We start from the raw sequence: 23,178 nt of genomic DNA, 5'->3' as shown, positions 1-23,178 counted from the left end.
TAAATTGCCTACCCTCAAAAAACAGTTTTCTACCTTTGGTAAATGTCACTGGTTTTCCTCTCTGCTGTCAGAATCTACTATTTTGTTGTTATTTATTTTTAGAATTTGCCTTTTTTTCAATCCCATCAAGGCTACCAATTATTGTGGCTCCACAGTATTTTCCTCACACTTCTCTGCTGCCAATCACTTCTCAGAGATACAGAGCATGGTGCAACCAGGAATAATCCTTGCTGCATATATCAGTAAAGTGCTTTGATGGGTGGTTTTAAAACTACCATTTTCCAAATCCCACCCCGACCCAAAAAGAGAATCTTCATGACTTCAAAAGATCTGAATGTTCAGTGAGGATGAAAGTAAAAGTATGGACTCTGATGGTCAGGAAATCTAGATTCAATCCCAGTTCTGCCATTTAATAACTGTGACTTTGGGCAATTTATGTCCACTATGTGCCAAACACAGTGCTAGGTATTAAGTAAGGGTAGTATGGCAGTCCCTGTCCTCTAGGAGCTTATAGTGGAAGGTACAGGAACCAAAGGAGGCTGCAACAATCAAACAAACTTACTTTGGGGGAGAGAAAACCTTCTGTTATCTTGGTTCCCTAATCTGTTAAAATGAACAATACAGAACAGAGTCCCTAATAATCCAAGTATAACAGGGCTACATTTTAATTGCACTGCCTCCCTTCTCCCCTCCCTATCTTAAGGGATGGGTTAAGTAAGAATTTTCAAAGTTAGCAATATGCTTCTCCCTGACAGAGATTCTGGAAGTCAGCCATAGCTGTCAGCAAAGACATATATCAGACAACATCCCATGGTCAATTGATAAAGCCACACAGATTGTGCAGATGTTGAGACCAAAATGCCTTGATTCTTTAAAATATTATTTTGACCCTCTAATACATGCTCATAATCCTAAAAATTAACTTATTTCTCAGCTTCCAATCTGGGTATTAATGACTTCCAATTAAAAATTAGAGGTTTGGCTCAGCGGTTAGATCATCAGCCTGTGGTCCGGAGAGACCCGGGTTCGGTTCCCGCTAAGGGCATGTACCTCGGTTGCAGTTTGTCCCCGGCCCTGGTTGGGTCGTGTGGGTGGCAGCCACTCGATGTGTCCCTTTCACATCGATGTTTCTCTCTCTCTCTCTTCCTCCCACTCTATCTCAACAAAATGTTGAAAAATGTCCTCTGGTGAGGATTAAAAAAAAAAAAAAATAGAGGATTGCCCTGAGCAGTTTGGCTCAGCAGTTAGAACATTGGCCCTCTGACAGAAGGGTTGCGGGTTTGATTCTGGTCAAGGGCAGGTACCTGGGGTTGCAGGTCAGGGTTGTGTGGGAGGCAACCAATGGGGTCCTGTGGGAGGTAACCAATCAATGTGTCTCTCTCAAATGGATGTTTCTCTCTCTCTCCTTCCCTCCCACTCTCTCTCTAAAAATGAATGGGAAAATATCCTCAGGTGAGGATTAACCAAAAAAAGAGGATTTACCCACAGAAAAATCACCAACACAAGTTTAGAAAGGCAAACACTGCCAAGATGGTACTTTTACTAAACATCTTTCTTGTTACAATTTTATTAACAAACTTTACTACTCAGCTTTATGTTTTAATATGCCTCAACTTCAAAAGGCTACTTTTGTAACTATGTGAGGTGATGAATATTAACTAAACTTACTGTCATGATCATTTCACAACATATCACATAGCAAATCATTTTATTGTACACCTTAAACAAATACAATATTATATGTCAATTATATCTCAATAAAACTGGAAAAATAATAGTACAATAACATCACAGGAACCATACTACCTTAAAATATGGAGTATTCTATTCAATATTTTTATCTGAAATGTGAAATTTACCATGTTCTGAATGGCATCACAACTTTTCACATGGAATCACAGAAAATATAAAAATGTAAAACATTAAAGAAACAACGGCTACTTGGTTAAGTACTAGACAAGATGGCTCTTTTTTAAATACCACATTTGCCTCAATGAAAGTATACTGTCATGCCAAATAGGTTTCTTTTTTTTTTTTTTTTTTTTTTGTATCCTCACCCGAGGACATTTTTCCATTTTTTGTTTAGGCAGAGTGGGAGGGAGAGAGAGGAACAGAGAGAAACATCGATGTGAAAGGAACACATCGAGTGGCTGCCACCTGCACAACTGACCAGAACCGGGAACAAACTGCAACCGAGGTACGCGCCCTTAGCGGGAACCGAACCCGGGTCTCTCAGGACCGCAGGCCGATGCTTTAACCGCTGAGCCAAACCGGCCAGGGCCCAAATAGGTTTCTTGATAACATAATCTAACATTTTAGTAACTCAACTGTATATTAACACAGAAAATGTAGCTGATCACTAACTTCCACTTATTTATTTTATTGATTTCAGAGAGAAGGGAAGGAAGAGATGGAGAAGGAAACATCTATTTGTTGTTCCATCATTGGTTGATTCTTCTATGTGCCCTGACTGAGGACTGAATCTACAACTTTGGTGTATCGGGATGATGCAACCAACTGAGCTACCTGGCCAGGTCTGTGTTGATTAATGACTTTAATTTAGAAGATACCTGTATTTAGAAAGTGGTAACCTTTAAGAGACCTGACTTTGGAGGGGTGAACATGCCATGTAGATGATGCTGTATACTGGAAACCTGTATAATTTTATTTATCAATATCACCCCAATAAATTCAATAACACTTTAAAGAAAAAGAGTAAGAGGTAACTTTTGAGTGCTTATTGTGTATCAGTCACTGTGCTAAAGAGATTTATGTGCAGCCCTGGCCGATTTGGCTCATTGGTTACAGTGTCAGCCTGTGGATCTGGGTTCAATTCCCAGTCAAGGGCACATGTACCTGGTTGCAGGTTCAATCCCCGACTCCAGATGGGGTTGTGCGGGAGGCAACCAATTGATGTGTCTCTCTCACATTGATGTTTCTCTCTCTCTCCCTTCCACTCTATCTAAAAATCAATGGAAAGCCTAGCTGGTGTGGTTCAGTGGTTGAGCATCAACCAATGCACCAAGAGGTTGCCGATTTGATTCCCAGTCAGGGCACATGCCCGGGGTTGTGGGCCTGATCCCCAGTGGGGGGCATGCAGGAGGCAGCCAGTCGATGTTCTTTCATAGATGTTTCCATCTCTCCGTCTCCCTTCCTCTCTCTAATATCAATAAAGAAAACATTTTTAAAAATAAATCAATGGAAAAATATCTTGGAGTGAGGATTAACAACAACAACAAAAAGAGAGCGAGAGATTTATACGCATTTATCTCACATAGTCCTATGAGATAGGCACTATTATTAGCATTTCTACTCCACCAAGGAGAAGAGGAGTTTAACTTTAGTACCTTAATCTGCTAATAAATAATAAATCTAGTCTTAGAACTCAGAGCTCAAGAAAGATCCTTAACTTCACTCCTGCTCAAAACAGTTGTCTCTAGGTACAATAGATCTTAATTAAAATCTCCAGAAAATTAAAGTTACATTATAGCACAAACTTCATAAATAGTGACTGAATTTCCCCTTTAGCCTTCTCTTTAATATGCCAAAATAATTCTAGACCCTGAGCTTTCCTAAAGCTTTAATCATTTATGGCGCTCTCTGCTGTACCTACCCATTAGAACAATTTTTAAAAACATTAACACTACCAATTATTTTCAAAAGCCCAAAGATACTAATCAAGTGATCCTAATAGTCTTAAACACTATCCTCAAACCAAAAGATAAATGGAGACTGGGAAACTTGCATTCTAAAGTGCCACCATCCAGATAAAATTACTCTGTGAATTAGAGTAATTTCAATCAGATCCCATAAAATTGAACATTTTTCTCAAGACCAGAATTAATGAGTAACTATAAGGTAGTTCAAGGGCGCAAACTCTGAAACATAAAATGGTATGCCACATGGCAAATTCAATAGCAAAAGGTAGGTAGCAGGAGCTAGGGACAGCAGCAACAGTTTAGAAAAGTAGTCATAAAAACCACTACAAAATGATTTACCTATTCATTTCACTGGTCATTCTGTCTTAATACAAGACTGTAATTATTCTAAAAAATCATATGCTGCTTGAAATAAGACATAATATCTTACTACATGGTGCCCTGAGTTTTAAGTTAACACATTACATATTAAGAAAAACAATGGCATTTTATAAGCATTAGAAACTCAATTACATTTTCTTATAGGGCACTTGCATTTATGACTGTAACAGACATTAACACACAACAAACTGTTTTATATAATACAAACCAGTGAATGTGTATACTTTGTTAATTTTGTAACTTATTAATCATTCTTAGAAGAGATTATTCCTTTAAAATGCAAATGATCACACCATAAACACAACTTTTTTTTTTTTTGACACTAGCTACTTGGTAATCAAGTATCAGATATATTTTTTAAAAGAATTAAATGATCAGACTAGAGTCTATTCAATATAACGCACTCAGTAAGATAAACTCAGTTATTAAATGGAGGAAGTATAGGCAGGAGATTCCACTTCAGCTGTATGACAGGAAGTACTAGCTATGGAAGTTTAGAAACAGGAATACCAAGTTCTGTTTCAGCAAAAGAAAGGAAAACATGCTGGTGAATAAGGGGAAAAGAGGAAGTTCTTTTTAGTGAACAATATGCCATATATTTAAGACAATCCAAAGTCATTCTAGAAGTTAAAAAAAAAAAAAAAAAGCCTCACTTTTTCACTAGACTTAAGTAGTAATGTACTTCCCTAGGTACAGTGGAGCCTGGATTTGAAGTTTTGCTATAACAAGACTGCTTATGGAGCACATTTTACACATCTGTAGGGAGGTATGGGTGCCGTATCATTAAATTGTTAAGTTTTATATCTTAAACTAAAGTTTGATGATTCTTTTTTTTTTTCAGCAACACTACATAACTAAATCATTTTTTAAAAGTGTGTAAGTTTCACAACAATGTGAATATACTTAATACTACTGAATTTTACACTTAAAAATGATTAAGATAGTAAATTTCATGTTGTGTGTTTTTACCACACAAAATGTGCATCAGTGAGAAATTATTCCACTTAAATGTTAATAGTAACTTGTTATGTAAATTTTGATTAGTCTAAAGCTAAATTCTTACTATTCTTAATTTTTAATAAAGTAATTTGTTGTTGTTGTCATCTTTAACAGCTGGACTCATTTTATGTAATTAATTTTTAAAGATACTTCCACACACGAGCATGAACTACAGAGTGAAAGTGAAGCACTATTCTCAATTAGCATCTTTCAAATCATCTGAATTACTTATTGCCAACAAATACTAGTTATGAAATTATAAGTGTGTTTCTACTTCAGCTGATTCATTCATTCAATGAAGTGCGAATCTCGAAATTAAGAGCAAGATCCCTTACTGAATAGGCTTTTGTTAAAGCGTTGTAGTTCTGAATTGTCAGGTGGGCAACACTCCCCACACCTCTGACGAAGGTGGCCCAGAACGCTGTCAATATCGTTTCCAATCAGCGCTCTCACCTGGCCCAGCCATACCAAATTGGTCAGGCTCTAGTGAACTCCCATTAGGTTCTGTTCATAAAAGTGTACAACTGAGGTTGGTCTGGTGGCTTGGGAAGAGCCAGAAGCAACCGGCTTGGCTCGGCCATCTCTGGGAAAAGTGGCCAGGAAAAGAAAACTAGGAAGGCTTCAACTTTGCGCAAACTCCCTATCTCAGTCACATCTACCTCCCTTCCCGAAGGGCTGTGTTCTGTGTTCTGGAAACATCTACCCCTCTCCAACTCAAATGTCATTCCCAGATCAGCTGCTTGAGAGGCAAGCGGCGCCCAACTCAGGTCATGTTCCTCGTGCACCTTCTCCAAGTGCCAGCGCTGGGCTCAGCTCACTCATCAGACCCCCATCCAAGCCCTACAGGGACCCTGGCCCACGACCCCGCCCGCAGAAGGGCTGCCCTGGCGAGTCAGCCGGGAGACGTCGGCCTGGGCTGCTTTAGCCGCCCGAGGGAATCCGACCCTGGGTCGGCTAGGGGCGACCCGAGACGGCAGGAGGGTCTCACTGTTAGGGGGGACAGACGGCCTCACCTTGACCCTGATTTCATAGGTGGTGAAGCGGCCTCGGCCGACCCCCACCGTCTGCGGGTTGCTCACATCGATCTCAAGGAAGTTGCTGGGCGGCCCGTAGGCGTCATTCAGGTTCTGCGGCTTAGTGATCAGCCGCCGGGTGTCCGCCACCGTCTCCGCCATTTCGCTGTGGCAGCCGCAGCCGCGGGCTCCCTCCGCCCCCGCCGCGTTCCACCGACGCCGCCGCTGCTGGCCGCCGCGAGGACACCGGGCTCGCGCGCAGCGGTCGCGAGGCGCACGAGCACGTAGGGCGGGCGTTCCCCCCGCACGCGAAGCTCCTCCCCCGCCCCTCCGGTTTCCGTCTCTCGAGTCCAGGGAAGAGACAGGTGACAGGCCGGAATGCGCGCCCTGGGTTCGGGGGGCCCAGCTGAGGCCGCGGAGGGGAACTGCGGCCAAGGCGGAGGAGTAGCGAGGTCACGGGACTTGTAGTCAGAACAGGTTCCGGCCAGACTACAGCGCCCACAATGCACCGGGCGAGCGCGTCGCCGTGGGAATGCGGCCGAGCTCCGGCGGGACCCAAGGAAGCGGGGGAGGGCGTTTCCTGTCTTTCTGCGTCCCCCGGACCCTGGACCAGTGGGAAAAACAGCGGAAATGGTCTTCGCGCCCCGGGAAACTGCGAGGACAAATGAACGGCGAAACGTGAGAGGGTTGCCGGCAATCGAAACAAAACTGCCTACGCTAACTGTATGCTAACCTATGCACCGTCTCACTTTGAACCCCCGAATGTGCCTTTCGAGGTAACCATTAACAAAAGCCTCAATGACTTTAACATCGACTTAGAGAGTTTCACCAGAAACGTGTCTGATTTGGTAAATTCAAGGCTGTAAAGTAGGAGAGTGGAATAAACAAAACAAAAAACTCGGGAGATCATAGCACTAAAGTCAAACCGTCTTTGGCTGGAGGGCCAAAACAAAGTAGCAGATAGTAGGTAGGTTGAAACCTGCCCTGAATGCCCTGTTCGGGTGACCTGCAACTTTTTTCCTTCATTTCCCACGTAGTCTCAGTAAGCTAAAAATAAGAAAGTGGCAAACGTATCTCTACAGCATTTGAAATGAAACTCAGATAAACCTTTATAAGAAATGAAAAAACAAAAGTATATTATGGTTCATTTCTAGCAAATGCAGGTTTTGAACGTTAAGGTAGAAGAATAAATTTCTTGCTGGAGAGTTATCTCCCTTAATGTTACAACCCCACAACTATTTCTGGACTTTTTATGTTGTTTCAGAAACCCAGTTACTTTAAATGATCTGTCCCTTAAACTGAAAACTTGTCCAGATCATTAGCAACTATTCCTGATAACACTAAGAACAACAGAAATTGCTTTAACATGATATGATTATTTCCCAAAAAACTCAATATTCATTGCCCTGACCGGTTTGGCTCAGCGATTGGAGCGTGGGCCTGCGGACCAGAGAGTGCTGGGTTCGGTTCCCGCTAGGGGAATGTACCAATCAAACAAATAAAAAACTCAACATTCATTGATTCAACAAATATTGAAGGCCTATAGATGTTTCCATTTTAGATACTAAAGAGATAAGGTAAGACATAGAACTTCTCTGATCTCATTGGGTTAATAGTTGAGTATGTCTTGGGGGAGACAAATAAATCAATAAATAATATACCTGCTAATAAGATTGGTGTTATAAGGAAAATAAAACTGGATAATGTTATAATGAGTGAGGCAAGCTCATAGACAGGGTGGTCCGAGAAGTCCTCTGTGAGCATATCTCTTTTTCAAAGAATAAGGATGATAGAGTAAGTATGCCCAGACAGGACTCCCTGCTTAGTCTGTTTCCTATTGCAAGAGACCAAATGGGAACTTGATTAAAGTGGTGAACTCAAGAAATGAGTATAGGTGTCTTTGAGTTTAAGAGACCAGGAACCACACTATATTGTGTTGTCATCAATGACACCTAAACAAAGCAATCATGGGATATTTTCATAGAAAACTTCTGCCTCACTTCTTGTAGGCCACTTTAGAGCAGCCTTGGGCAGCAGCAATAATTTTCTGCTGTGGGAAAACAGAAGAGCAGTCATACAGCTAAAGAAGAGCTTCCCAGTATAAACATCAGGAAAAGCTTACCATTATTTTTTTGGAGATAGATTGTATTTCTAGAAAAATACACACACACACACACACACACAAAAGCTACTAGAATCAATAAGAGAATTTAGGGGCTGAATGAAAGAACCTAATTTGTAACTTTTCTCTGTCTAGGTAATGTCTAGTTAGAACGGAGATGGAAAAATTATCCTATTCACAACAATAACCAAAAGTAAAAAAATACATACACACACACACACACCAACCTAGGAAGGATGGCGCAGGATCTATAAGAACAAAATTATAAATTTTTATTAAATGACATAAACCAAAACCTAAATAAAAAAGAGTCCTCCCTGGCAGGTTTGGCTCAGCGATTAGAATGTCATCCTGCGAACCAGAGAGTCCTGGGTTCAGTTCCCATTAAGGGCATGTACCTTGGTTGCAGTTTGTCCCCAGCTTCTGATGGGGTTGTATGGATGGCAACCACTCAATGTGTCTCTCTCACATCCATGTTTCTCTCCCTTCCCCTCTCTTTCCCTCCCACTCTATCTAAGATAAATGCAAAAAAAATGTCCTCGGGTGAGGATTAAAAAAAAAAAAGAGTCCATGTTTCTGAATAGAATAAATTAACATCAGAAAAATGTCACTTCATAATTAATAAGGCAATTATAATTAAAATCCCAGTGTGGTTGGTTTTACCCTACCCCTTGCCTTGGGTGGGTGGGTAGTACCGGACAAGATTTTTTTCTTTTTTAAACGTATCTGTATTTTTTAATATATTGCAGATGTCCCCACTTTTGCCCCAGTGACCCCCTCCTCCCTGCTCCCACCCTTCTTTTGCCTTTCCCACACTATTATCTGTGTCCATTGGTTATGCATATATGCATATAAGGTCTTTGGTTCATGTCTTCCTGCCCCTCCTCCCCTCTTCCCTTTGAGGTTCATCAGTCTAACAACCCATTTGTACTTCTTTTTTTTTTATCCTCACCCAAGGACATTTTTCCATTTTTTGTTCAGACAGAGCAGGAGGGAGAGAGAGAGAAACATTGACATGAAAGGGACACATCGAGTGGTTGCCACCCGCACAACCCAACCAGGGCCGGGGACAAACTGCAACCGAGGTACATGCCCTTAGCAGGAACCGAACCTGGGTCTCTCTGGACCACAGGCCAATGCTCTAACTGCTGAGCCATACTGGCCAGGGCCAATTTGTATTCTTAATCCCTTCACCTTTTTCACCCATCCCCTCAAACCCCTTCCCATCTGGCAATCACCAAAACGTTCTTTGTATCTGTGAGTCTGTTTCTGTTCTGCTTATTCATTTAGTTTGTAGATTCAATTGTTTATAGATGTATATTTATTGACATTTTATTGTTCATATTTTTGATCTTCTTCAAGAAGATCCTTTAAAATTTCATATGATACTGGTTTGGTGGTGATGAACTTCTTTAGCTTTTTCTTTTCTGGGAAACTCTGTATATGTCCATTGATTCTAAATGATAGCTTTGCAGAATAGTGTAATCTTGGTTGTAGGTCCTTGCTTTTCATCACTTTGAATATTTCATGCCATTCCCTTATGGCCTGCAAAGTTTTTTTTTTGAGAAATCAGCTGACAGTCTTATGGGAGGTCCCTTGTAGGTAACTAACTGCTCTTCTTTTGCTGCTTTTAATATTTTCTCTTTGTCTTGAACCTTTTGCATTTTAATGATGATGTGTTTTGGTGTGGGCCTCCGTGTTCATCATGTTGGGTCTCTTTGTGTTTCCTGGACTTGTATGTCTGTTTACTTCACCAAGTTAGGGAAGTTTTTTGTCATTATTTTTTTCAATAGGTTTTCAGTTTCTTGCTCTCTCTCTTCTCCTTCTGGCACCCCTATGTTGGTACACCTGAAGTTGTCCCAGGGGCCCCTTACACTGTCCTCATTTTTTAAAATTCTTTTTTCTTTTTGCTGTTCTGATTGGGTGTTTTTATCTTCCTTATATTCCAAATCGATGATTTGTTTCTTGGCTTCACCTACTGTACCGTTGATTCCCTGTTAATTACTCTTTATTTCAATTAGTGCATCCTTCATTTCTGACTAGTCCTTTTTTATGTTGTTGATGTTCTCACTAAGTTCCTTGAATTTCTCACTAAGTTCCTTGAGCATTCTTATAACCAGTGTTTCGAATTCTGTACCTGATTGATTGCTTATCTCCATGTTGTTTAGTTCTTTTCCTGTTTTGTTCTGTTCTTTCATTTGGGACATGTTTCTTTATCTCCTCAATTTGACTGCTTCCCTGTGTTTGTTTCTGTGTATCAGGTAGAGTTTCTATGTCTCCTAGGCTTCCTAGGGTGGCCTACTGTAGTAGGTGTCCTATAGGGTCCAATGGCACAGCCTCCCTGATCACCCTAGCTGGACCCTCAAGGTGCACCCCTAGTGTGGACTGTACACTCTTCTGTTGTAATTGAGTCTTGATTGCTGTTGGCATGTCAATGGGAGGGATTTACTCAGGCTGATCAACTGCAAGGACTGGCTGTGCCCACTGACCACTGGCTTCTGACTCCCTTGGAGTATCAGCTGTGTATGGGCCCACCACACAGAGCAAGACTTACTTTAGTAGTGGTACCCACTGAGTCCACTCCTTGAGTGTGTTGTTTGTGGAGGTAGTTGGGTGGTGGTGTTTTGCCATGGTCTGGAGCTGTCCACTGGGTGTCCTGGCTGTGGGGCAAGGTAAGCCACTGCCTGTGTTCTACCTGGGGCCACCCAGCATAGGCTACAAAGTGTTCTGCAGATGGCTGCCACTTGTGCTGGGCTTGGAGGTACCAGGAAAAGCCACGTTGTGAACCAAGGCTGGTTGCTTCTAGTGCCAGGCCTGGGGCCACTTAATGAGAGGTATGGGGCTCACTGAGACCAGATGCTGCTTGTTTGAGAGAATTTAGGAGAATCTGAAACAGGATCCAGGACAGGCCAATCCTATGGTAAAGCCACTGGAAACAGCTTGGGTGGGCCCAAAAGTTAGGTGAGGCACAGCCTTGGGGAATCAACAGGGCCTGGGTGCAGGGGGCGTTGGACAGTGTGAACCTGGTTGCTGGAGTCCCAGATATGGTGGCTGTGTGCCACCCAGGGAAAGGACTTACCAAAAGAACAACAGCCTCCCATAGCAAGTCTGTCCAAGAGAAAGATGCCCCTCCAGCTCTCCCATCTATGCCAAACAACTCAGTTCTTTTCTGTATGTCTCTGGCACCTTTCAAGCTGCCTCCCTACACTGGAGCTCAGGAGGAGCGAGTCCGAATAAGTCCGTGCGCAGGCCCTTTAAGAGGAACTGCCTGGGACTCCAGAAGCCTCAGGTCCCCTCAGTCTCAATTTCAGCCGGTTTTTACAGCTACACGTTATGAGAACTTCTCTTCCTGGCACTAGAACCCTGAGCTGGGCACCTGGTGTGAGACAGGGACCCCTCGCTCCTTAAGGAGGACCTTCCCAGCCGAGGTGTCCTCCTGACTTTTATTCTCCACACATGGGTGTGGGACCAGCTTGTCACACCTCCGCCCCTCCTACCAGTCTCAGTGTGGCTGCTTCTTTAATTTCCTAGTTGTAGGACTTCCATTCAGCTTGATTTCAGGTAGCTCTGAATGATGCTTGTTCTATAATTTAGTTGTCATTTTGATGTGGCTGTGGCAGGAGGCAGGTACCGCATTTACTCGTGCAGCCATCTTGACTGGAAGTCCCCGCACAAGATTTTTTTAAGTTCACATGTTGGAGAATAACCAAGAAGATTATAAAAGTGAAAAAAATTAAAGTGGGATTTGCTTTACTAAATGTTATAATTCACTATAAAACTACTATGTACAATAGTGTGGTTTTGGCTCTATATAAAATAGAATACGGAACCAGGTCTCAGTAAAGAACATGATATATAACAAGGGAAGCATTTCCATTTCCTGGGGAGATAGTGCTGATACAATTGGATGTCCAGGGAATAGAGGGACCACAGAGCTGGTCCCCTGCATTATACCATATATGAAAAAATTCTAGATAGATTTAAATACAAAAATAAAACAAGTGGCCCTGGCCGGTTTGGCTCAGCGGTTGGAGCGTCGGCCTGAGGTCCAGAGAGACCTGGGTTCGGTTCCCTCTAAGGGCACGTACCTCGGTTGCAGTTTGTCCCCAGCCCTGGTTGGGTTGTGCGGGTGGCAGGCACTAGTGTCTCTTTCACGTCAATGTTTCTCTCTCTCTCCCTTTTCCTCTTTCTCCCTCCCACTCTATCTGAACAAAAAATGGAAAAAAATGTCCTCAGGTGAGGATAAAAAAAATAAAACAAGTATATTAAAAGGAAATTTAGGAGAAAAGTTGTATAACCTTGAATAAGGTAGTGTTTCCTAAGCAATATGGGAAATAAGATTTAAAGAAAAAGTAATCATTTAAATACCTAAATTTTCAATGAAAATTAGATAGAAAAAAGCATAACAAAAAATCGGGGGAAATATATATACATAACAAATAGAATAGTAAAAGGCTAATATTTCTTTATAAAAAGAACTCCCATAAGTTGGTAAGAAAATGACAACCCCACAGAAAAATAGACAAAGAATATAAGTACTTTTCTACATCTTTTTCACATAATAAACACAAAATCAGAACAATCTTATGAGTGGATACCACTGTTGTCCCCATTTCACAAATGGATAAACCAACGCACAGAGGCAAATAACTTGAAGATCACTCAGTACAAAATGGCAAAACTAGCTCCAGAATTTATATGCTTAAACACTATTTCTTGCTGACTCTTAGATTAAGAAATTCAAATGTATAATAGACATAAAAAATATGTTCATACTCACTAATCAAATAAACATACTTTAAAGCAAACATGAAATCATACTATTTTCTCCTATCACATTGGCAAAAATAAAGAACTGGAGCATGTAGTGTTAGGGAGAATGTAGGAAAACAGCTACTCTTACTTTGTTTACATGAATCTGAATTCTCACAACCTTTGGGAAAATTAATTTGACTGTATTTATAAAAATTAAAAATATTCAGGAAACTTTGATCCCCAAATTCAACTTTTGCTGCACGAGACCTTAGTACTTGTGTATATAAGTATAGATATGTTTATTACATCTTTGTAGTTGCAAAAACTATAAACAGCCTGAAGTCCTATTAATAAGAAAATGCACCCTGGCTGGTTTTGCTCAGTGGTTAGATCTTCAGCCCATGGACCAGAGAGGCCTGGGTTCAGTTCCCGCTAAGGGCACGTACCTCGGTTGCAGTTTGTCCCCGGCTCGGTTGGGGTCATGTGGGTGGCAACCACTTGATGTGTCTTTCTCACATCGATGTTTCTCTCACTTCCTCCTTCTCGTCCTCCCACTCTGTCGGAAGATAAATGCAAAAAAAAAAAAAGTGTCCTCGGTTGAGGATAAAAAAAAATTTTTTTTTAAAAAGAAAATGCTTGAAATATAGTATATTAAAACTATGGGAAATTATACAATAATTTGAGCAAATTAAATAGTTCTATTTTTATTTCTTAGAACATTAGAGATATTTTTAGTTATTAGAATTTAAGAAGAATATCCATGATGTATTGGTGAGGATCACAGAATAATCTGTCTAGTATAATCTCACTTTGGTAAACAAACAAAACCCTGTGGGTGTATATATGTACTTTTAATTTTTTATCCTCAACCGAGGACATTTTTCCATTTTTTGTTCAGATAGAGTGGGAGGGAGGGGGGGGGGGGAGAGAGAGAGAGAGAGAGAGAAACATCGATGTGAAAGGGACACATCGAGTGGCTGCCACCCGCACGACCAACCAGGGCCAGGGACAAACTGCAACCGAGGTACACGCCCTTGACAGGAACCGAACCCGGGTCTCTCTGGACCACAGGCCGACACTCTAACCGCTGAGCCAAACCGGCCAGGGCTATATATGTACTTTTATATGTGCATGTTTTTGTGTGAAGGATATATACTAGGCTGTTAACACTGGTAGCTCTAGAAAGGGTGGCAATGAAAGTGGGGAGAGGGATGGAAAGATATGAGCATATTGTAAAGATGGGCTAAGATGTTACAGAGAAAACTATAACCAATTTTATGCTTTCCCAATAGACAAATTCTAGAAAAATAATTTGTCAGTGTGCCTGTATTACTGTGGGCATCTTAATACTGTAGTTGTGTTCCTTGAGTTGTGTATTAGATTATCACAGCTTAATGGCTTTGGTCATTGAAATTCTTCTTTCAGACGTCACTGAACAGTTAGCTGATAGTAATATCATTTCCTATGAAGACTTTTTGTTTGTTTGTTTTGTTAATCCTCACCAGAGGATATTTTTTCCATTGATTTTTACAGAGAGTGGTGGAAGGGAGAGGGGAAGGAGAGAGAGAGAGAAAGAGAGAGAGAAAGAGAAAGAGAAAGATGGATGTGAGAGAAATACATCAATTGGTTTTCTCCGCACCTGCCCGACCAGGGCTGGGGATGGAACCTGCAACCCAGGTAAGTGCCCTTGACCAGGAATGGAACCTACAACCCTCCCCCTCTGGTGCACAGGCCGATACTCTAACCACTGAGTAACCCTGGCCAGGGCTGAAGGCTTTTTCATAGGCAAAAGGAAGTGCTGCCTGTTGGGAGCAGTTGGCTTATATTTGCATTTTAAATTTGTAAATGGAGGTTATTAACCAGTCTGTGAGCTTGATTAGTGCATCATTCCCCAAGGCCTGATCACCTTTGAGAAAAATAATAAAACCAAGTAGCTGGACTTCCAAAGAGTCAGACTCTGGAGTCGTTGTAAACATAATGAAGTTCTATAACCTTCTCAAGGGCCAGGCATGGCTATTTTTATATAATTGTTTCCAATTCAAAGCATTTCCATTCTTACACTCTGACCTACCACCTAAACCCCCACTCCCTGGGTTCTGAGTATTCCCAAAGAAAATCCCAAACCGACGGGCACCTTTGCAAATTTATGGTTTCCATCTTCAGTTGACCCTTCAACATGCCTCAGTAATCCCTTATTTTATCCTCTCCTCTTCTCACATTTTGTACCCCTTTTTCTTACTCTCAGCAGGTAACCTCACTTCATGCAGAAGAAAGAAAAGTGAAAGCCATGAAGCTCAATATCTCCTTCCTCATTGCTGAAGCACAGCTTACAACATGTCATCCTTAGACCTTCTCAGAGCACGAGGCAGGTCTAGGCCTCTTCCAGGTTTTGAAGATGTAGGCATTTTCAAATTTGGTATTGGGGTAATTATTTATAAGCACTGTGGTTTGTTTGTTAATTTTAAATAAAGCATTTACATGATTCAAAAGTCAAAATGCACTTAGTGGACTGAGAAGTCCTGGTTCTATTCCTGGTCAGGGCACATGCCTGGCATGCAGGCTCCATCCTTAGTAGAGGGCCTGCAGGAGGCGGCTGCTTGATGTTTCTCTCACATCGATGTTTTTTCTCTCTCTTCTTTCCTCTCTCTCTAAAAAATTAATAAAAACATTTTTTAAAAATGTACTTATTCATTGAAAAATCTCTCTCCTGTCCCTATCACCACCCATCTAGTTCTCCTTTGTATTGACAGCCACTGTTACCAGTTTCTTGCGTATCTTTGTATCCTTCCAGAAAAATTCTATCATGTAAAATGTATGTGTGTGTACATATTAACAGAAATGGCATCATATGATACACTTTTGTACCTTATTTCCCTTAATAATATGTTTTTGTTGTTAATCCTCACCTGAGGACATTTTTCCATTAATTTTTAGATAGTGTGGAAAGGAGGGAGGGAGAGAAAGAGAGAGAAAAACGTCAGTGTGAGAGAGACACATCCAGTAGTTGCCTCTCAAGGGTCCGGGGATCGAACCTGCAACCCAGGCATGTACCCTTGACTGGGAATTGAAACGGCGACTCTTTGGTCTGAGGGCCGACGCTCTAACCACTGACCAAACCAGTCAAGTCTCCCTTAATAATGTCTTGAAGATAGACCCACATTTGTACAGGAGCAAAGTATTCCATTATATGATGTGCCATACTTTTTGTCCCCTACTGATGAATATGTGTGTGTGTGTGTGCGTGTGTATGATGATGTCACCTTTCACTGTTAACAACGCTGCAAGAATAACCTTGAATATGACATCATTCCAGACATGTGGGATTAAATTTGTAGGATAAATTTTTATAAATGGGACCACTGGGCCAAAGGATATGTGCATTTATGAAATATTGCAAAATTTTCTTATGTACAGGTTTTAGCGGTTTACATCCTGTTCAACAAGGGATGGAAGTGCCTATTTGTCCATAGCTTCACCAACACCGACTCTTATCAAACGTTTTAATCTTTACTAGTGTAAATCATATCCTTATTTAAAATTTTTTTTTTTATCCTCACCTGAGGACACCTTTCCATTTTTTGCACAGATAGAGTGGGAGGGAGAGAGAGGAAGAGAGAGAGAGAGAAACATCGATGTGAAAGAGACACATCGAGTGGCCGCCACCCACACGACCAACCAGGGCCGGGGACAAACTGCAACCGAGGTACATGCCCCCAGCGGGAACCGAACCTGGGTCTCTCCAGACCGCAGGCCGATGCTCTAACCGCTGAGCCAAACCGGCCAGGGCTTAAATTTTCTTTTTATGAGTACAGGTGAGCATCTTTTCATATGTTTATAAGCCATTCATGTTTTTTCTTGTGACCTTTGTTAAAACACAAAATTCAACTAAGTAAATTTAAAGGTTAAATTGGCTATATTCAATGATTTATGAATTAGCAGCATTCCCATCTAGCAAATAGAAAAGGGCACTGCCCTGGCCAGTTTGGCTCAGCGGTTAGAGCATCGGCCCATGGACCAGAGAGGCTCAAGTTCAGCTCCCACTAAGGGCACGTACCTTGGTTGCAGTTTGTCCCCAGCCCCGGTTGGGGTCGTGTGAGACAACCACTCAATGTGTCTCTCTCACATCGCTGTTTCTCTCTCTCTTCCCCCTCTCTCCCTCCCACTCTATCTGAAGATAAATGCAAAAATGTCCTCGGATGAGGATAAAAGAAGAAAGGAGCTCTGAGGAACTGTACAAAATGGAAGGCTTCTGCCCTGGCTGGGTAATTCAGTTGGTTAGAGTGTCTTCCCAGTACACCAAGGTTTCGGGTTGGATCTCTGATCAGACACATTCAAGAACCAACCAGTGAATGCATAAATAAGTGGAACAACAAATTGATGTTTCCCCACCACCACCACCTTCCTCTTTCTAAAAATCAGTAATTAAAAACATTTTCTAAAATTTAATAATTCAAAATGGAAGGCTTCTTTCTAAACAGAAGAAGGTGGGAAAAGTAAACTGCTAACACAGAATAGATTGTTTCAGGCAAGGTTACCTTCCTTGGGTGAGGGCAGGGGTCTGTCATGGATTACTAGGTAGTGCTGATCAGGTAATTACAGATTAACTGATTAAAAGTCACATTCCTGGGAGAGGTTGAAACTACAATTAAATTTTGGTTTGCTGTCTTTGCAGCAAGTGATTCAATTCTGAGCCTATGTTATTATTTTTTTTTACCACAAGTTTGTTTACATCCTTTGTCCAGTTTTCTATGATACTTTTTCTTGATATGTTGTTTATTAAATATTTAAGGGTAAGCCTTTTGTGTGATATAAATTGCAAATATTTACCCCATTTTACATGTTTTTTACTATGAATTTTATAATATAATTTATGTAATTTTCTTTTATGATTTTTGAGTTTTAAAACATGCTTAGAAAGCCCTATCTCCTCTTATATTATTTTTTAAAATCCCTTTAAAAATATGGTACACATATACAATGGAATATTACTCGGCCATAAAAAGAATGAAATCTTCATTTGCAGCAACATGGGTGGACCTAAACTAGAGGGTATTATGTTAATGGAAGTAAGTCAGACAGAGAAAGACAAATACCATATGATTTCATTTATATGTGGAATCTAAAGAACAAAATAAACTGATGAACAAAACAAACAGACTCATAGATGCAGAGAACAAACTGATTGTTGCCAGAGGGGAGGGAGGGGTTCGGGGGGTGGGCTAAAATGGTGAATAAATTAAGAAGTACAAATTGGTAGTTACAAAATAGTCATGGGGATGTAAAGTACAACATAGAGAATATAGTCAGTAATAATAATTATGTATGATGCCAGGTGGGTACTTGGATTATCAGGGATCACTTTGTAAATTATAATATTGTCTAACCCCTATACTGAACACATGACACTAACATAAAACTATATTTTTCAACTATAATTGAAAAATAAACATTTTAAAATAAAAATCCAATTTTTTTCTGGTATATTTATAGTTTCTTTTAAAAAAAATATTTGACCCACTTAGAATTTATTTTGGCTAAGAAAAGTATGGATCTATATTTTCCCCCACTTTTCCTACCAAGTCGTCCTAACATCATTAAACATCATAAATTTACTAAGTATTTTTTACTCACTGATTTGAGATGGTTTTATTATATTTGAAGTTGCATGAGAAATGTATTACTTTTTTTTTTAATCCTCACCCAATGATAGGTTTATTGATTTTAGAGAGAGAAAGAAACATTGATGTGAGAAAGACATTCATTGATCGTATATGCCCCAACTAGGGATGGAGCCTGACACCTAGACCTAGATATGAGCCCTGACTGGGAATTGAACCCACAACCTTTTTGGTGTACAGGACAAGACTCCAACCAACTGAGCCACCCAGTGGGGACAGAGGAATGTATTTCTTATTCAACACTGTATATTTCTGTGACTGCATGTGGTATAATAAAAAATATATTGATGTTTACCCCTAGATCCTGGCACAAAGCTCCTAACGTGCTTGGAATTTTCTGAATGATAGGAGTGTCTTTTGTCATTCCTAAGAAACCCCCCTCCTTTTAAGAGGACACCCCCTCGGGTGTCCTCACCCGAGGACACTTTTGCATTTATCTTCAGATAGAGCAGGAGGGAGAGAGAAATATTGACGGGAGAGAAACACATTGAGTGGTTGCCACTCACATGACCCTAGCCAGGGCCAGGGACAAACGGCAACCGAGGTACACGCTCCTAGTGGGAACTGAACCCCGGACTCTCCGGTCCACAGGCCAACACTCTAACCCCTGAGCCAAACCAGCCAGGGCCCTAAGAAACCCCTTTCACCACACCTGAGTTTATGCTGATAAAGTGACTTGTGGGGCAGGGCTAGAAAGCTTCAGGATGGGAGCCGGTCACCAGAAAGTCCAAACTAGTGAAGATAGGGTAGAAACTTCTAGCTCCACCCCCTAACTCCTGGGAAAGTGGCAGGCAGGAGACTGCATTGAAGCTCCTTGCACCCCTCCTCCCTTACTTGCCCTATGCTCTTCTTTGGCTCTTCTTCTTCTTCTCCTCCTTCTTCTTCTTCTCCTCCTCCTCCTCCTCCTCCTTCTCCTCCTCCTCCTCCTCCTCCTCCTCCTTCTCCTTCTTCTTCTTCTTTTTTTTAGAGCAGGAGGGAGGGCAGGGAAGAGAGAGAGACACATTGATGTAAGAGGGACACATCAAGTCGCCACCCACACAGCTCTGAGGTACATGCCCTTAGCGGGAACCAAACCCAGGACTCTCTGGTCCGCAGGCCGACACTCTAACCGCTGAGCCAAACCGGGCAGGGCATCTTTGCCTATTCTTGAGTTGCATCTTTTATGATAAACTGGTAAACACAAGCAAAATTCTTTTCTGAGTTCCATGAGTTGAATTATCAAAGCTGAGGGGGAAAGGGTCATGAGAATCTCAAATTTGTAGTCACCTGGGCAGAAGTGGACGACTTAGGTACCCTATTTGTTTGTGTCTGGTGTCTAAAGTAGGGGCAGTCTTGTGGAACTGAATCCTTAACCTTTGGGGGTCTATGCTAACTCTAGGCAGTTAGTGTTAGAATTGAATTGTTAAACACTCAGATGATATTGGAGAATCAGAAACGTTGGAGATGATATTACTCTGTTCTAGTAGCATACATAGTCTTCCTCCTCTCAAAGGTTAACTTCTCTATTTCTTCCATAGTCAGGGAGAGGTGAGCACATGGTTGCTCCCTGGACAGTTCAAGAGTTTGGAGTCTCTGTGAGGCTTACACTTCAGTTGAACACATCTTCATACTGATTTATATGTATATTTGTTCACAGTTTCATTTAAAGAAGAGACTAAGTGTTCCCAGGAGGTAACCAGGCCTTGCTAGCATGCCCCTTTCCGCAAATGCCTGCTGGTAACTGGACTCTCACTCTCAGTTGGCAGGGTGCTTTTAGGCATGTATGCCCTTGGGGCGGTCTCACTTCCCACCCTGAGATCCTCTACACAGTATCTCTTACAAAATACACAAAGCTACATTTTGTTATTTTGTGTGTGTGATTTAGTGCCTTTTTTATATTGGTCAATTAGGCAGTGCCTGACTGGCTGTACTAATGTCAGAGCCATCCTCCCTTGCTTTTTTTCAAGTTCTTCATCAGTTATTCTTTTTTTTCTTCTGTCTTCTCCTTACTCTTTGTGTTAGCCATGAGAATATGCCTCTCAGATGTCCAGCTTCAGGAAACATCCTATGGCCTCAGCTGCTGTGCTCTGAAATTCATTACTGTGTTTGTTCTGAGTCACATTTCCCACAGGCTGTTAACCAAACACTAAGCGCATCAGCCAAATGCTGAGAAATGCTCAGACATCAGGGATATAAGGCAGGCCCATTCCTGGGAGAAGAAAGACTCTCCTCCAATAGATAACATTGGATCTGATGTCTGAAAGAGTCAAAAGCAGCCATGACAATGGGCAACTTCTGTTCCCAGTCAAGTGGTTGATTTTGAAAAGAGTAAGCCCGGATTTCTTTTGAGAGAGAACTCCTGACATCATGCAGAGTGACTAATTTCAACCATGCAAGGCCTGAGAAGGTTAGTGTAAACCTAGATCAGGGTGAAAATAAGTCCTCAGCTTCTGGAACACTGGCAACCAGGCATTTGCATTCTTTCTCCCAAGAAAATGGATTACCAACTTTTGAAGTAAAGAACCAGTAATGTTTTCTAGAGCACTGAGTTTCTCAAACATTAACATGCATATTAATCACCTAGGAACCTTGTAAAAATGCAGGTTCTAATTCAGGAGTTCTAGGATGAGTCCTGAGATTTTGCATTTTCAGGTAATTCCAGTGCCGCTGGTCCCCAAACCACACCGAGTAGCAAGGCTCTAGAGAATCTCAGAAATGGCAGACATGCTGACTAATTGGTGGGGGAGGGAGAGGGTCCCATTCCAGAACCAATGGCATCAAGTGGTCTCTTTAGATGAACAGATATGTCCCTCTTAAGATTCTTAGACCCTTCTGGCCATTCATGTGACAAATACGTTCTGGGCAGATACAATGAACCAGGCGTGGTAGGTGCTGAGGGAGGAGGGGGCATGGAGAAGAGGGATGGTGGTAAACAAAGTGCAGATTTTTCTTCCACGATCTTTTAGTCTGGTCATTCAGACATGTCTGTAGAGTGTGATGAGAGTCACATAGCCCACCCAGTCTTGGGGGAGTAGGGGAAGCATTCCAGAAGGAAACAAGAAAACTGAGACACGAAGTTGGTGCTTGACAGCCAAGTGCCTGTGAGCGGGAGGTACATTTTGAAGATAGAAATAAACACTTGCAGAGGCCCAGAGGAAAGAAAGAGCTATGCTGAGTTCAGTACGACTGGAATTAAAGGCAAATATGTCAAGAACTAAGGCCAGAGGGATGAGGCCATGAAGGGCATTACAGTCCATATGGTTCTGGACATTATCCAAAGACATTCTAAAGGAAACCACTGAATGGGAATGACTTGATTTTTAGTTTAGAAAGATCACTCTGGCGGAACTAAGATAATAGTGGAAGTGCAGAGAAATAGATGGATTTGAGAAAGAGTTGCCCCTATTTCTCTGGTTTGATCCAAAGGCACTACACTAAGCAACTGAACACTGCTCAGACCGGAAGTCTGTGAGATGCCAGGTCAGAAGAGGATGTCGGCATGCAAAGAGCACCATGACTTCTGTTGGGAGATGAGGGGCCTGACAGGTCTCTGTGAATCGGTGTTCATGTTCTAGTGAAAGACCTTAGCCACACTGATATATGCTCCCAAGCATACCAGGTTTGATTCCTAGTTGTATTTGCAAAGGAAGTAAGCTCTTCTAAGTATTTGGGAACACATCCTTGTAGGAGGCGTATTTGTCCAGAACCTGTGGGTTGGTTTTGGGATAGGGACTGACAGGCCTGCTAGGCCAAGGCTTGATCCACTAAGCTTTTAATGCTCCCAAATCTATACTTACTTCAACCTTGAGTATAGACATATCACTACAGTGTTTGCCACCCATCACACCACACGGGTACACAGGAACCCATATGCTATTTCTGTTTTTTGTCCTATTGACTAAATCAAACTCACATGTCTAAAATCAGTCTCATCCATTATTTATACCCTTTTTGGTATGAGTATTATTATTATTATTATTATTATTATTATTATTATTATTCAAATCACTTGGGTTATTATTCACCTACAATGAGTTATCTTTTTTTCCTTCTTTCTCATCTGCCTTCATCCCCCCTGCCATATCTTAGTTTTAGGTTATATTAGACTGCAGAGATCTTCATATTTCCTATTTTCTCTGATCTCTCTTGTCCATTATGCACAATACTAGCATGATTTACATATTGCCATTTCATTATGTCTTATATTTAGGTTAAATATCTCTTGGCTAGAATTTTATATTTTATACAAATATATCTGAGTTGAAGACAATAGTGTAAGCAAATCTATTTTATCAGGGTTTGGTAGAGGAGATGGGCAGAATCCTTAGTACCTACTTATCCCTAGAAAAGTTACTTTACCTGTTTATGCCTTCAATTCTTTATGTATAAAGTGGGGACAATACTACCTACCTCACAGCATGGTAATAAGCATTGGAAGTTAATATTTTTATCGCATTTAGAACTGTGCCAGACACAATGGTAAGCCCTGAAATACTTAGAATCTGTGTAGGAGTTAATAGGTAAATAATCTTGTTTAGAAAAAAACACGGTTGGAAAATCACAAGATGAAATCTTAAACGCTATGATAATGA

General features: G+C 41.3%; 2 protein-coding genes across 9 annotated transcripts in view; one reads left to right on the top strand and one right to left on the bottom strand.

Annotated features, from left to right (window-relative positions):
- The window catches only part of SNX3 (sorting nexin 3), a 38,216-nt gene extending 31,885 nt beyond the window's left edge, over positions 1-6,331 (bottom strand). The window contains exon 1 of one of the 2 annotated variants that reach the window (XM_036249275.1): positions 6,053-6,331. In XM_036249275.1, the coding sequence (XP_036105168.1) occupies positions 6,053-6,214 (162 nt within the window). In that variant the 5' untranslated portion in view covers positions 6,215-6,331. The remainder of the gene's footprint in view (positions 1-6,052) is intronic. The other variant, XM_036249274.1, reaches the window with a different exon arrangement.
- A 58-nt stretch (positions 6,332-6,389) lies between these two features.
- Positions 6,390-23,178, top strand: part of AFG1L (AFG1 like ATPase) — a 193,854-nt gene continuing 177,065 nt past the window's right edge. For 3 of the 7 annotated variants that reach the window (XM_036249267.1, XM_036249265.1, XM_036249264.1), the window contains exons 1-2: positions 6,390-6,828; positions 15,175-15,326. The gene's annotated coding sequence lies outside the window, so the exon portion shown is untranslated. The other 4 variants (XM_036249270.1, XM_036249271.1, XM_036249268.1 and 1 more) reach the window with 4 other exon arrangements.

The sequence above is a fragment of the Molossus molossus genome, unplaced genomic scaffold, assembly GCF_014108415.1.
Source record: "Molossus molossus isolate mMolMol1 unplaced genomic scaffold, mMolMol1.p scaffold_m16_p_8, whole genome shotgun sequence".
Lineage (NCBI taxonomy): Eukaryota > Metazoa > Chordata > Mammalia > Chiroptera > Molossidae > Molossus > Molossus molossus.
This window is presented reverse-complemented; position numbering and strand designations above follow the sequence as displayed.